This window comes from Periplaneta americana, chromosome 6 (assembly GCF_040183065.1).
Source record: "Periplaneta americana isolate PAMFEO1 chromosome 6, P.americana_PAMFEO1_priV1, whole genome shotgun sequence".
Classification (NCBI taxonomy): domain Eukaryota; kingdom Metazoa; phylum Arthropoda; class Insecta; order Blattodea; family Blattidae; genus Periplaneta; species Periplaneta americana.
In genome coordinates, this window is record NC_091122.1 from 66,834,931 (window position 1) to 66,850,599 (window position 15,669).

Consider the following 15,669-nt stretch of genomic DNA (forward strand, 5'->3'; position numbering starts at 1 on the left):
TAGTGTGACTGCTTGGACTTAACTTAGGTTGATCTATGATATACATGCTATGTTAGGTTAAATCACTGCGAGTCATATGATATGATCTAAAATATAAAATAAACTGTTTAAGAATTGTGACCACTATTAGCGTAGTTATTGAAATGTGAACACTTTGTATAAATACTTTAAAAGTTTAAATCACTTTGAACATGTGTTGGCTGCATTTGCCGATTTAAATCACTGCAAGTCATGTGATATGATCTAAAATATATAAAAATTAAAACTGTTGAAGAATTGTAACCACTATTAGCGTAGTCATTGAAATGTGAACACTTTGTAAAATCACTTTAAAAATTATAATCACGTAGAACATATGTTGGCTATATTTGCCGATTTAAAGTTCGTTGAATAGGGCAGTTTCTGTTGATCTTGATGTTTGACGTTGAACTAAAGCGCAGTGTCGTTTTGTCATTAACATGTTTATATTTTGTTAAAATGCGTGTTGTTAAGACGTTTCATCCAATTGTAGTTGATGAAACGTCTTAACAACACGCATAAGCAAAGGCGGTTTTGTACACATATAATTATAGTCAAACACTTGTACTTTGTTTCCTAAAAAGGATGAACTTTTGTTTCAACGTCTAATCTGTTTGTTTAGCCTACTATGTTTAGGCCTGTTATATGTATGATCTTATCCTTCCTGTACTTAATTTCCCTTTCTTGTTCGTTCCCCACATTTCTCTTTTGTGGTCTGTTTTTGTTTTCACTCTGTGTTAGTTATGCTTTGTCCAATGAGGCAATCTCGTTATTGGGATAGCCGAAAGAGTGTCTTTCTTCTCTCAAAAGTATATTGTTAAATTTTAATTTTCCTACTAATTTTTTTTCTATTATATTAAAATTATAGCATATAGCCTATTAACCTGTTGTATCCTATAGGATGCTTTGCAAATCTAAGGGTTAATTGTTTAATTTAATTAGAGTCGACGGCAATTCGGAAGGCGGTAGTCTGCTAGCGTTTGCGTCGAGAGAGACAGATAGTGAGAGCAAGGCAGCGTACAACATTGCCACATCGTACTTCACGATCACATGCAATATAAGTAGCGCAGGAGAGAATTTAAATTATCAAAAGACAACAATGATCTTAGCCGTTGATTACCGTAAGCATGGCACCAAACAAACCCTCTTTCCTTCACTAACAATATTCTTTGCACTGTTTTCAATCCCACACCACATGCTTCTGCAGTCGTTTCTAGCACGTTGGCAACGTTGCAGTCAGCATCATGATGGCCGGCAGCGTTCTGCTCGTCAACGTTTTTAAAATAATTATACACCTTAAACACTATTTTCCGCGCCTACCTGTGCAATACTTGTCTTTTTACAGTCTCTTCTTCCGTTTATTTATCTTACACATACACAGTAAATGTTAGTTTTACTTTTCAATATATTGAAACACTCACACGTGAACAAACGAACTCTGGAAGTACTTGTTATAGACTGATTCTGATTGGTTCTACTGTACAAGTTTGTGACGTCACATACCAGAAATACTACGGCGCATGTAGCAGCTGACCGCCTTCAGGAATGCCGTCTAGTCTAGTTTAAGTATAAGTAAGCAAAAGTAAAGTGAAAAATACCAAAGTAATAATACAAGAAATATAATGAAATTATACATATACAGTATTAATAAAGATGTACGAGAAGAATTCTGGGTTTCCAACCATGTGTTGAGATTTATCAACACTGAACTAGTCTCAGGCTGCATCATTGCATCATGTCACCCACGACCTGAACAGTCGCGCACTCTGTTGGGACGATGGTGCGTTTCTAGTCCAAACAACTGCATCAAGCATAGCAAACTTGGGAGTAGATGGTGGAACCTGCAAATATTTCCTCGGAGATATGTCTGAGCACTCGGTTGAAAATTTTATGTTAACCTTCATTGTTGATATTTACGAACAAAATTTCCGAACTACCTCTTTGTAGAAATACATTCGAGAATAATTAATGAATTAGGCTACTGTGAACTCCAGCTCCACAGTACATTTGTTGCACTGGAGAGCATCATCTCAGAGAATGAATTCTAAGTTTAAATGGCTTTGTGCTTTATTATTGCATCTCTAAAGAAACCAACTCTGTTTTACAATAACACAGGGCTCCTACAAAAGACCTTTCCGGTTTAGAAACACATATAATTTACGTTCTATGAATCTGAGGTGCTTGAAAATAATACCAATAGAAACAGAAACTCAAAAAGTTTAGTTTCTTACCTTAAAGGCGTTCAATGTGTACCCCCTTGGCAACACGGCGCACATCAAGCCTATAGTCAAGTTCCACGCAGGTACGTGGATTTTCCGACCCTCAGATTCTGAGGTTATGTCTGTTCACCTTACCAGAAAGATTAAAAGTGGTTTCGTCAGAAAACACGACGGAACGAATAAATTCATCATCGTTTTCAAATAAAGTCTGCATACTTATGCGGAAATTTCTTCGTAGCACTTTATCCTTTGGTTTTAGAGTATGCAGCAACTGTAGTCCGTATCGGATGAAATCGCAACCGCTTGCGAAGAATCTTGTCTTAAAATTAATGTACCATTTATCGATTGTAGACCACTGGGTGAATCTGCAGCAAACTTTGTTCGGTAATGCCGTTGCATATTTATAACCGTCTGGTTCACATGAAAATCAAGCTTTTCTGTCCTCTATAGCAGCTATTTCGCCTCAACAATGAACAAATTTGTTTATATGCGCTATTATGAGGCAGTGTTATCAAATACCTTACTATAGTAATACCGGACAGCAAGCAGTTCTGCGTATGAAAGGCGCAGGTGATGCTATCTAGGCGGCAGGTATGCTAAAACCCGCGAAGCAAGCTGTAATGTACCACAATGTAGATTGTTGCTGAGCTAGTAAATAGTTTTATTAATTAGTGCTGTCTCAGTGAAACGTACAGCAGAGCTCGTTTCTGTCAGATGCTTTTCCAATTCACTGTGGGCTAAAGCAAGGAGATGCACTATCACCTTTACTTTTTAACTTTGCTCTAGAGCAGGGATGTCGAACAGCGCTCTCAAACTGTGAAACGATTAATACTGTTTCCTACCATAGCAGAGTTCAAACGACAGTCAGTACGGTCAACTTAAGCTCGCAGTAGCAGTATTCTGTACATAGTGTGTTTATCAACTCTGGCGGCTGGTATGGATATGGAACGACGATTCTATAATAAGTGGATAGATAGATATTTCTTTATCTTAAAGGACGGAAAGACACATTACTTAATATGTAGAAAGGAATTTGGATACCTAAGCCATCATAATATCAGAAGGCATTTTAATCCAACACATGCTGAAGCTTATGGACCAGAAAAGATACCCAGTTCCACTCGTGAAAAGCCTATAGAGGAATTAAAATCAAGATTGAATTCAGGAAACCTTCCATAATCATCATCATCACCATCATCATCATCATCATCATCATCGGGTGTTAGTAGAACAAGCTTGGTTCGTGCTAGCTATAAAATTTGTGAAATTATTGCAACGTCTTCAAAGCTATTCACTGACTGAGAATTTGTGAAAGACTGTCTCATAGCTGTTGTGAAAGAGATATGTCCGGAACATGTTAATGATTTTAAATATAGGATAAGTTTGTCTCGTAATATTATTGCAGAGCGCATATCAGAAATGGGAGATAACTTGGAGGGACAACTGATAGCAAGAATGAAAAATGAGAGTTAGTGCAGCTCTCGATGAAAGTACCGACCGCAAAGATACGGCGCAGCTAGCTATATTCATAAGGAGTGTCGATTCAGAGTTCAATGTTCATGGAGATCTTGTTTATGTCATTTCACTAAAGTATCGAACTCGAGGCGAAGATATCTCTTAATCTCTAACAAAAACTATGAACAAAATTCAAGTCACGCTAAATGTAATTAATTTTATACATCGAAACAGTTTACGTTTCTGAACTTGAAGTTGCACTGCTACAACACATACACACAAAGTTGATATTTTAAACATTATTTATTATTATTATTATTATTATTATTATTATTATTATTATTATTTATTTCCGTCACTAGCGAACAACATTCATGGAATGACCCAGTAGATAAAACGCCATTGTTATTATTATTGTTATTGTTATTATTATTATTATTATTATTATTATTATTATTATTATTATTATTATTATTATTATTATTCATCCTCATGTAGGCCTACATTCTTTGTTCATCAGAGTTTATCAAGTGCAAATTTAAAATGAGCTCCTAATCAATTAGTAAGAGGTATAAAAGTTATCCAAGTACCAGCCGCCGCATTAGTAGTTTCGCTTTTGTTTACTCCCGGTCTGCCTGCTATCTGTGTTCAACCGTTGCACGGTAAGGGAGGAGTGAAGGCTCTTCATTTCACAGCTCGAGAGCGCTGTTCGACATCCCTGTCTAGAATATGCCATTAGGAAAGTCCAGGATAACAGAGAGGGTTTGGAATTGAACGGGTTACATCAGCTGCTTGTCTATGCGGATGACGTGAATATGTTAGGAGAAAAGCCACAAACGATTAGGGAAAACACGGGAATTTTACTGGAAGCAAGTAAAGAGATAGGTTTGGAAGTAAATTCCGAAAAGATAAAGTATATGATTATGTCTCGTGACGAGAATATTGTACGAAATGGAAATATAAAAATTGGAAATTTATCTTTTGAAGAGGTGGAGAAGTTCAAATATCTTGGAGCAACAGTAACAAATATAAATGATACTCGGGAAGAAATGAAACACAGAAAAAATATGGGAAATGACTGTTATTATTCGGTTGAGAAACTTTTATCATCCAGTCTGCTACCAAAAAAATTGAAATTTAGAATTTATAAAACAGTTATATTACCGGTTGTTCTTTATTGTTGTGAACATTGGACTGTCACTTTGAGAGAGGAACATAGGTTAAAGGTGTTTGAGAATAAGGTGCTTAGGAAAATATTTGGGGCTAAGGGGGGTGAAGTTACAGGAGAATGGAGAAAGTTACACAACACAGAACTTCACGCATTGTATTCTTCACCTGACATAATTAGGAACATAAAATCCAGACGTTTGAGATGGGCAGGGCATGTAGCACGTATGGGCGAATCCAGAAATGCATATAGAGTGTTAGTTGGGAGGCCAGAGGGAAAAAGACCTTTAGGGAGGCCGAGACGTAGATGGGAAGATAATATTAAAATGGATTTGAGGGAGGTGGGATATGATGATAGAGAATGGGTTAATCTTTCTCAGGATAGGGACCAATGGCGGGCTTATGTGAGGGCGGCAATGAACCTGCGGGTTCCTTAAAAGCCAGTAAGTCAGTAATTAGTGCTGTGTTAAAATGTCAGGGTGTATATGTGCTGTTTATAACTGCTACAATTACAGCACTTCAAGCTGCTACAAATCGTACTTTCGATTTCCGAAGTATCATAAAACGTGAGTCAACAACATTCTTTAGGTATACCTCCATTTCTGTGTTGATAGAACAATAAAAATTAGCAGGATGCATCTGTAAAGACATGAAGTAAGCATTCAAATAGATAATGATGAACAATTTGTTTTGAATCATTGCATGAGCACCAGTACAGTATTGACTTAGAGACTATGCAATTGAACTGTTGGACAGGTTCAAGCTGTCCCGCGACCAAGTGAACTACGGGCTGCCGATGATGGACGTGCGGGACACATCGCTGGGCGATCACTGTCCGCTGGAGGTGGACTTCCCATGCCAACCGCGCAAGTACCGGGCCTTCTCGGGCTACTGCAACAATGTGCAGAGTCCGCACTGGGGCAAAGCCAACACCCGCTATCTGCGCTTCCTGCCGGCGGAGTACAGCGACGGAGTGAGCCTACCCCGCGGTGGGGGCCACAGCTTGCTGCCCAGTCCGCGAGAGGTGTCTCTCGCCGTCCACAAAGACGAGGATCTGCCGCACCCACACCTGATGGCGCTGACCGCAGTGTGGGGCGAGTTCATCTCTCACGACATGGCTCACACCCCCCAGATGACAGGTGCAGTATCACACCCGAGCTGAAATTATTAACACTCACTATGTATATCAAATATTCATATGGATGAGGTCTCGCCCACCCCATTGAATATTACACGACTAGTCTTAACTAGTCAGTTGTATTATTACTGATAAATACGAGAAAAATTCGTACCGTCACCGGGAATCGAACCCAGGACCTCTCAGCTTTGCGCGCTGAGCGCTCTTTGCCAACTGAGCCATGCCGGGACACGATCCACGGCGCCGGCCGAACCCCTCTCGTAGTACTGTTTTACGGCTTTACTACCCGCATTTAAGACGATGTACGTCATATGTATGCAGGAGCGCATATTAAATGACTTTGTTGCCATATATATACTGTTAGCAGTTTTCATTAAACTGATGTTGAATACGGCCACAAAGTCATTTAACTAGTTAACTCTTCTGATGTTGATTAAATTCTTAAAAAATATGGAAATTAATTACATTACGAAACATGATACATTTTAAGACAGACATATCAACGTCAGTACCAGCTCAGTTTGACTTAACTTCGCAAATGAAGCTCCAAAAAAGAAATATTGAAAAAGTCTCGTATTTTATTGCTTTCCAGCTTGTTTACAAGTTTTATAAGATGAAGATGGGACTGCTCTAATGTAATGCATTACAGTTTGTGTGCATCTTGAAACTAGTTTATTAGTAACCTAATTCAAAAACAATATAAAGAGATTCTACCACTTCATTTGTTAGCAAAAACAAATTTAAGAATATAAATAATTGTATTAGAGATCAGATTAATTTGCTGTATGTTAAATTAGATGTTTATATTATGTTTGTGAGTAACAAGTTTTGCAACATGAATTTAATTTTCTGTACTGTAAGCAAAAGCTGTTGTATATAATTAGTAGCCTATATTTTGCTAATAATAAATATGGTATTGTAATATATATATATATATATATATATACTGTTAGAAGTTTTCATTAAACTGATGTTGAATACGGCCACAAAGTCATTTAATATGCGCTCCTGCATACGTATGACGTGCATCGTCTTAAATGCAGCTAGTAAAGCCGTAAAACAGTACTACGAGAGGGGTTCGGCCGGCGCCGTGGATAGTGTCCCGGCACGGCTCAGTTGGTAAAGAGCGCTCAGCGCGCAAAGCTGAGAGGTCCTGGGTTCGATTCCCGGTGCCGGTACGAATTTTTCTCGCATTTATCAGTAATAACTCACTATGTAATTTTAATGCTATGCAATCTTAGAAATTTACGACTTGGGGCCCTTTTCATAATGTTAACGAATTAGAGGAGAAGGTGGTAATATGGGATAGTCTTTTTCCACTATCTAATTTGAAAACAACGAAGTTAAAAATATGAAATTTGGGGTGATCCCTTATAGCATACATGGGCAGAATTTTCAGTTACTAGTATTAGTATTACTATTAGTATTTATTTATTTAACCTGGTAGAGATAAGGCCGTCAGGCTTTCTCTGCCCCTCTACCAGGAGATTCCAACTATACCCAGGGTAATATGAACAATAAAATTACAAATTACGTGAGGCATAACATTACGCAATACTTTGTGTACTAGGACGGCAGAGTAGGAAGGAAGATTCAAACTGCGACCAGCGTCCGCTTATCTTAATTGCTAGGGCGGTCAGTGGCGGATTGTTAGTAACCATTAATAAAGCATACTATACACAGGAAAAGACTTAAAAATGTTATAATTGTTTTTCTATAACATATACAAACTTAAACTTATTTAAACTGAAGTAAAGCATGCAATATGTATTTTTTCATGTATTATTATTATTATTATTATTATTATTATTATTATTAGTATTATTATTAGTATTATTATTATATTACCTGCCCTATTACCTGGAGCATACTCGTACTAAACAATTGTCTAATTATTGTGTTCTTAATGTGGTCACCAGTTGTTTTAATTCGCCTACCGACAGTGCATTAATACTCTCGAAATTTTGTATTTCACTCGGACAGATTAATTTTGCAGCTTTAATCATATACTTCTTTATTTTTTCTCCGTCACTGAACTGTTTTAAATCACGGGCGAGTTCCCAAGAAATTGCAAAACTACATATTTTATTCTCTTGAATATTCTGGTGTTTCTTAAGGTCACTTAATAGTTTTGCACGTTCTGGACCTAAAAATAATTTTCAAAAATCATATTTAGTATATTATGCAAATGTTAAGATCATAAACTTTCTTCGGAAGTAGTACGAAAAAATAATATTTAATTTGTCTCGCCTTCTAATTCACCATGTTCTTTATGACATAAGAAGTAATTTCGTTGTAGAGTATATTAAATTTATTAACGTATAATAGGATTTCCGAGCATAACATACATCGTATGTTCTCCCCTTCTAAACAGCAAAAAAAAAAAAAACCTCTTCCTCCCATTTCTCATAAAATAATCGTTTCTTAACGCGTACACACTGCTTTGATAGTGCCATTATGCCACCACTGAACTGATACAGAACCTGCCCACGCCTAGGAGCTACATGAGGGAGGAACGGGGACTGTGAAGATTATGTCACTCAGAGCGATAAGCTCTGTGAAGGTCAGCGAGGCACCAATTCTCAAGTGAGGTACGGATGCCCATCTCTGCCTTATAGGCAGGGTGCGAATTAACGGGGAGAATGGGGAAATTTTCCCTTGTTGGAAAGTTATCCCCCTCTCATAAATTCATATTAACATCCCTGCCAGGGATAATTTCTATCTCCCCTCACAAAATATAATTATTTTAATAAGAATATATGTACTTTATAAAGTACGAAGTAAGCAAAGAAAATAATATTTCTGCATTATCATCACCGACAAGCTGACAACAATCAATAAGTTAGGAATTAGGCATCTTATCTTAAGCATGTTCACGGATATAATTATTATGATCAAGATGCAAGACAAGCAGCCAGTGCGACCAAGCGTTGAGCCGTATCGAATGAGGATAATAATAGTTTTATGTATGGTATTCTCTGTAGGAAGAGGGTTAAAACAAGGAGATGGGCTAGCGCCGCTGCTCTTTAACATGGCCCTGGAGTACGTAATAAGGAAATTGAATATGAATACCAATGGTACGCTAGTATACAAATCAGTACAGTTTGCTGCTTACGCTGACGACATAAATATAATGGCTAGAACCCAACAAGACTTAATAAATACCTATCAAAACCTAAAACAATCATCCATAGAGGTGGGCCTGAACATTAACTGTGACAAAACAAAGACTCTGACACAAACACACTCAACATGTCCAATGACCCCCAGCATTACCATAGATGGTCACAAAATGGAAAGAGTGGACTATTTTACTTAACTGAGAACTATAATTAACAATAGAAACGATGAAAATCAGGAAATACAAAAGAGAATACTTAAAGCTAATCGTTCTTAATATAATATTTTACCCATGTTCAAATCTAAACAAATTCACCCGAATATCAAAATGAGGCTCTACAAGACAATGATACGCCCGGTATTAATTTATGGATGCGAAACATAATCAATAGTTTTGAAAGGAAAGTGTTAAGACGAATTCTCGGACCCGTTAGAGATAATGGGATCTGAAGAATAAGATATAACAAAGAAATTTACAATGGATACAAAGATTTGGAGATTTCAGTAATAGCGAAACTAAAAAAATTGGAATGGGCTAGACATGTTCAGAGAATGGACAATTCAAGCATATCGAAGATGGCTATGCAGGATCAGATATATGGCAAAAGACCTATTGGAAAACCTAGGAAAAGATGGAAGGACTCAAACAAGGAAGATTGCCAGCAGCTATTGAAGTGTAGGAATTGGGAAGTGAGAGCCCGGGATAGAGAAGACAGGAGGCAGAGAATCAAGAAGGCCAGGGCCCGTTTTGGGCTGTAGCGCTAATGATGGTGATGATGATGGTATTGTCTATCTAGGATTCTAACCCCCCCCCCCATCAGAAATATTAATTCGCACCCTGCTTATAGGAATATAATTTCTCCTTGTGTGTGCAAAGTTGTAACGTAATTACACATACAGTATATCAATAAATCAGGTGTTATGATTTAGAAAGGTCTCGTGCTATATTATTAGAATTCCAGAAAATGAGGTTGTAATATGTGGCAGACAAAACTAAACGACATATATTCTGGAATCACATACAATGCTTAAATCATGAACACTAGTAACCCATTACACACAAAATTCATATGAAAGTCTTAATAGTTATGACAAAAATAAGTTCTCCGTTTTCGATCGATGAAGGCCCTAGTTTTGTCCTTGGCACCTTTCAGTCACGTTTTAGTGGTACCCCAGACACAAATTATGAGATTGTAAGATCCTAGTTTTGTTCTGAACATCTATTTTTCTCACACGAATAGTAGGGTTATAATATGGGATACCTCTGTCCCATGATACCACCACTTATACCATAGCATATAACCTTGAATAAATTTAATTTAAACTGACATTTGAGTTCCATGATGCTGAATATTACAAATCTAAACTTCCTACTTATTTAATGCATAAAGATAATTTCTCTACCTTAATTTGTTTACTGCATAACGACCTAGAAAAGCACCCTCTGCAGAAACAATTTACATTGCCGTAATGAACATGACCCTCCCTCACACTCGAAGGGCTCACTGCATCCTACTGCAGACAATGACTACCCGGAGAAAAAGTAGATAAGTTAGATGGATTTATTCAGCAGTATTTTACATGCAGATGCACTATACCTGTACTATCTTAATTTTGTCTTAAATCCAATGCACGGGTCTTTTGACCGTACGAGCTGTATAAAACAAGTCCTACTTTGTAGGTTTCACCCCCCCCCCCACCTATGATTAGATACAACCACTCCCCAAAAGAACACAGATTAATATGAAAATGACACAAACAGAACACATTATATAATATATCGTAACCTAACATACAAACAGGCATAAAAGTGTATAATTGAATAGTTACCATTATACCTTCGTCAATTTGCATCACAGCTGAAGTTCTAATCTGTCTCGCCTTCAACAGGAACAATCCAGTCTTTTGTTCCCATTCTCTATTCCCCATGAGGTCAAGACATGCAAGCAAACCCCTATTCTGGCTTAGCATCGAGGGTGGTAGATATTTTCTCCGGATATGTTCCGTTTCGTCACACTGAGATAAAATGTGTCTCCTGAGTCCTAAAGTGTAGTATACTATATATATACTTCATACATGCATTTAGTTTCAAATTTGCCACTAGGTGGAATCGTTATAGATCACTAATTATTTATTTTATTTATTTATTTGGTGGTGTCAATAAAGACACGTCATTAAAAGTTCCAGGTCACATGGACCTTGCCTTAAGAGGAATATTGCTCAGTATAAACATAAGTTCGTAAATGAAGTGTGACCATCTTTTTCGATCACTTCTTTTCTGTGCTTGTCAAGCTCCTGACATCTCTTGGCACTTACAGAAAGCACAAGAAGATCGATTCAAGCCTTGCAATGGAATGTATGTTTGAACTATATGTAAATGAAAATACCGACCAGCAGCTCAACGCCAAGACACCGTAGGACATGCTTTCGAAGTAGACAGTAAACGTTATATTTTGAAGGTAAAAAAATATGATAGAAGATGTATGTGCAAAGATCCGGGTATACTACCTGCATTTGTGCTCTAACTGTAACATGCAGAATTTTTTCAGCATTTTTCCTTTTTTTTTTTTTTTTAAGTATGGAATTATATTTAACTTTAAAAATAAAACAAAAAAGTCTCAAGACTCAGGAGGTTAACAGATAGCGCCACTATTTTCAGAAAAAAAAAAAAAGTCGTGTGCCATTTTAAAACCCTGTCCAATATTACCATCTTCTCATCTACAAATTAACAATTTACAAATAACAAATAAGAGATTACAAACTTGTAAACTGTGTTTCACAATGCAATCTTATTAACTTGTAAAGTTTGAGAAGCGTCATAAAATCACCTAAAAAAATTACAACGGGAGTTCTCATTATGAAATGTCGCCTACGATTGCTTACGAAAAATCGTTAAGGAGCAGAACTGACGTTGTATTTTTACATCTATCAATGAATAATATTTTTACTTGATTATTTAACGACGCTGTGTTAACTACGAGGTTATTTGGCGAGGTTATTGGTGATAGCGAAATGATATTTGGCGAGATGAGACTGAGGATTCGCCATGGATTACCTGAGATTTGCCTTACGGTTGGGGAAAACCTCGGAAAAAATCAACCGCGTAATGAGCCCAAGCGGGAATCGAACCGGGAATCGCAAGCGCCTTAGCCGGTTACTCTCTATCAATGAATATAGTTATATTTTAAATATAAGCTCGCTAAGCCATGTTTCAAGAATATAAAATATAAAATGTCGCCAAGAAGTATGTGTAAGTCTTTAGACTTCGCTATATTGACAACGCTATTTCTTTAGAGGCCGAATTGACTAAGCGTTGATTGGTCTTTTGGAGGTAGGCTAATTTGTTGATGATACTACTTATGGTGCACACAGACACATTACTTTTGTAGATTTAGTTGTTGTGTACTTATTATGGATGTTACTATTCTCTCTAGTATCATAATTGTAGGCGTTGCCTTTTATTTTGACGCCCATATTTAATACAAGATAGTCTTTATTATAAGGTGGCTTTTATTGCAATGATGACTGGTTAAGATGGTGACGTTAGCAATGGCGACGACGAATACTTTGATTCCTTCTACGACGCTAAGAGTGGCGGTGATGATGATAATGATGATGATGATGATGATGCTTACATAATAATATTTTACTTCCAGGCTTCCAGGGGAAGCGTCTAAAATGCTGCAGCGTCAACTTCAGCGACTTCCACCCCGAGTGCTTCCCGATTCGCCTGCCCGATGACGACCCAGTGCACGGCAAGCATGGGGAGCGCTGTCAGGAATACACGCGCTCCGGCACCGCCCCTCGTATCGGATGCACCCTCGGTAGGTAATGTACTGATCTGCTGTTACAAGGTTTCAAGTATTCACTGGGATATGTGCAGTGGAAAGCGTTTTGGACGCAGGCTGCACGTGTGTATTCTTACAGAAAATATTGTACGTCCATGTTCAAGGAATAAATATTTCATTATGACAAGAGTGGAGAATTATCCAGAGGTGCCAACTATTATAGATTGTACGTAATTATTACAAATTTTCCACCATTATTACGCAATTACGGTCAAAGGAAAAATTATAACGGAAAAAATATGATCATGAAAAAAAAAAAAGAAGATATTTTACTTTATTTCGCAGATAGAATACGAGAGAAAATATGTCAACACTGCTTGCTTCTGGTTCTATGGCAATATTTGGTAGTTGTGCGGGTGAAATCGTAACTTCCATCTGCTACAGTCGTTGTTAAACAAGAAAACAGATTAATCTGCGGTGTTACGTCGTCGGCGTGTGGCGTGGTTTGTAAAATTGTGAACAAGACGAGCGAATTCGGCACTTTATGTTCTGCTTTTATCTGTTACATATATTATATGTCACTGTTATTTCAAGCCTCTGATTGAGGTTCTGGCTATATGTCAGTACATCTCACTTGACGATATGTTTCAGAGGAAGAACAGTTGTTTCTATGCATCTGAAGTCTGACTAGTGCACAGATGTACAATTGTACGAGGTAACCCCTGGCGTAAGCAACCCGCAGAGCATACTCTTTAAGGACGTTTTTCCTATTTTATATGGAAAGTTATTGACCTTAGCAGAGCATGCTTGACGTGCAGTATCTCCTGTTTCTATAGGAGTTTGGACACCTATGGACTAGTGTAATATGTAGCTAGTGGGCGATGTATGCAATAGAGTGGGAAAGGAACTGGTCACCCTACCCCATTATCTCATGGCCTAATTTCCTCATAAGTGGTGCCTTCTTGCTATCACTTGTGAGGTTCAGACCTGTCTTCGGACAGTTGACTGAACAACTGTTATTTTCCTCTATTATTATCAGGCAGTACATCTCACTTGACGATGTATGTCAGAGGAACGGCCTTGTTTGCTTCATATGATAATGAAAATCATATGTTTTGTACTGTGTGCTCATGTGAACCTTATGTATTTCATATTTCAATAGTGGAAGGAAGGTGTTAATTTTTTCAAAAGAACATGATATCGAAAATACAATACATTTTTATCGTCTGCTAGGGAAAGGGTCTGTGATGAGGCGATATTAGCGATCCTGGTGGTTAGCAACTATCTATGGATGCGTATTTATTAAGTATTGAGCGTCGTGACTGTATATACTAGACTGTGATACACACCGGTTGGGAAGCCCTGCTGTTGATTTCGTGAGAGCTTAGGTTTAACTGGAACTAATTTTTTATGCAAGACTGTTTTTCTGTTCAAGAAGTAAATTAGGTGCAAAATAAACATTTTTTCCCTAGTCGCGTTAATCAGGCGCTGCCCGAAGATGGACTTCCAATTTTACGCTACAGGAGAGCGGTTTCTTTTTGTCTAAGGTTGAACAAGTAAAGTTTGAAAACGTGTATTTCACCATTTTTAGTTAATAATGATGAAAATCAAGATGACACCACAAGCAAAAGAATTTTTCAAGAAGAAATTTCTAGCAAAACAGCTGTTAGGTGCAAAACATGCAACGAAGAATGTTTTATTGTAGAAAAACTGACAAGTGACCTTAATTATATGGTTCAGATCTGTCTTTATCGAAAATAAAGGTGAATGAGATGTGATTACCGATAACTCACTTGAAAGATTTGAGTTTTGAGTATCTACTTTAGAAATACATTTAGTTTTTGTAGGATTATGTGAACAAAAAGCAACATCATTCGAGTATTCGGAATTAAGCAAGAAATTAAATTATTGCAGGTATATTTAATGTTTTAACGTTGGTTTGACTAGAGGAACTAGTTTGAGTTTTCAACCGTGTGCCAATATTGAAGGGGTTAGGTACAGCATACAGCAGTAAAATTTTGGAAATATTCAACTTTTTTCCTCCATTACTGTATCTTGTACAATAATGAAAATTGGTATTTTTAAAACACTGTTCTTCCGCTATACGAAAAAAATATTTTTACGATTAAATTTTTTTTTCTAAATTCAGTTCACTGTGCAGTGATGAAGAGTTTCCCACATACCTCAAAAACCCTCCAACATTCTTTGATTAAATTTTTGTGTGTATTTATACATGTTATATCAACAATATGATGCAAGATCACTTATCTATCTTTGATAGATTGTCTGATAAAAAATAAATTCGTTTAAAAAAATGGTCAAATATCAATATTTTCTTCTAACACAAAATAAAAAAAATATTTAGAAAATATTCATTAAGGAATGTAGTTGAAAGAGCATATTGTAAATATCAGTTCCAGCAATAAAGTACAAGAGAGAGAACATGGAAAAGTTAACAAGTTTATGAGTTATGAGGGAAACGCTTCATCACTGCACAGTGAACTGCCACCATTTTTAATTTTGAAATCGTAAACATATTTTTTTATATAGCAGAAGGACAGTGTTTTACACATGCCAATTTTCATTATTTTCATTATACAGTTTCGGAGGAAAAAAATATTGAATATATCCAAAACTTTTACTGCTGTAAGCTATAAATAACTCCTTAATATTGCTAGCGTTCTGGAATTGATTGAAACTTCCATCTTTATGGTAATAATGCCTAAATGCTCAAGGATAGCCCATTCTATTTAGATTAGCCAGT

At 36.9% G+C, this 15,669-nt stretch overlaps 1 protein-coding gene across 1 annotated transcript in view; it reads left to right on the forward strand.

Annotated features, from left to right (window-relative positions):
- Positions 1–15,669, forward strand: part of LOC138701407 (uncharacterized) — a 375,565-nt gene that overhangs the window by 287,883 nt on the left and 72,013 nt on the right. The window contains exons 4-5 of the mRNA XM_069828266.1: positions 5,616–5,998; positions 12,774–12,941. Of these exons, the coding sequence (XP_069684367.1) occupies positions 5,616–5,998; positions 12,774–12,941 (551 nt within the window). The remainder of the gene's footprint in view (positions 1–5,615; positions 5,999–12,773; positions 12,942–15,669) is intronic.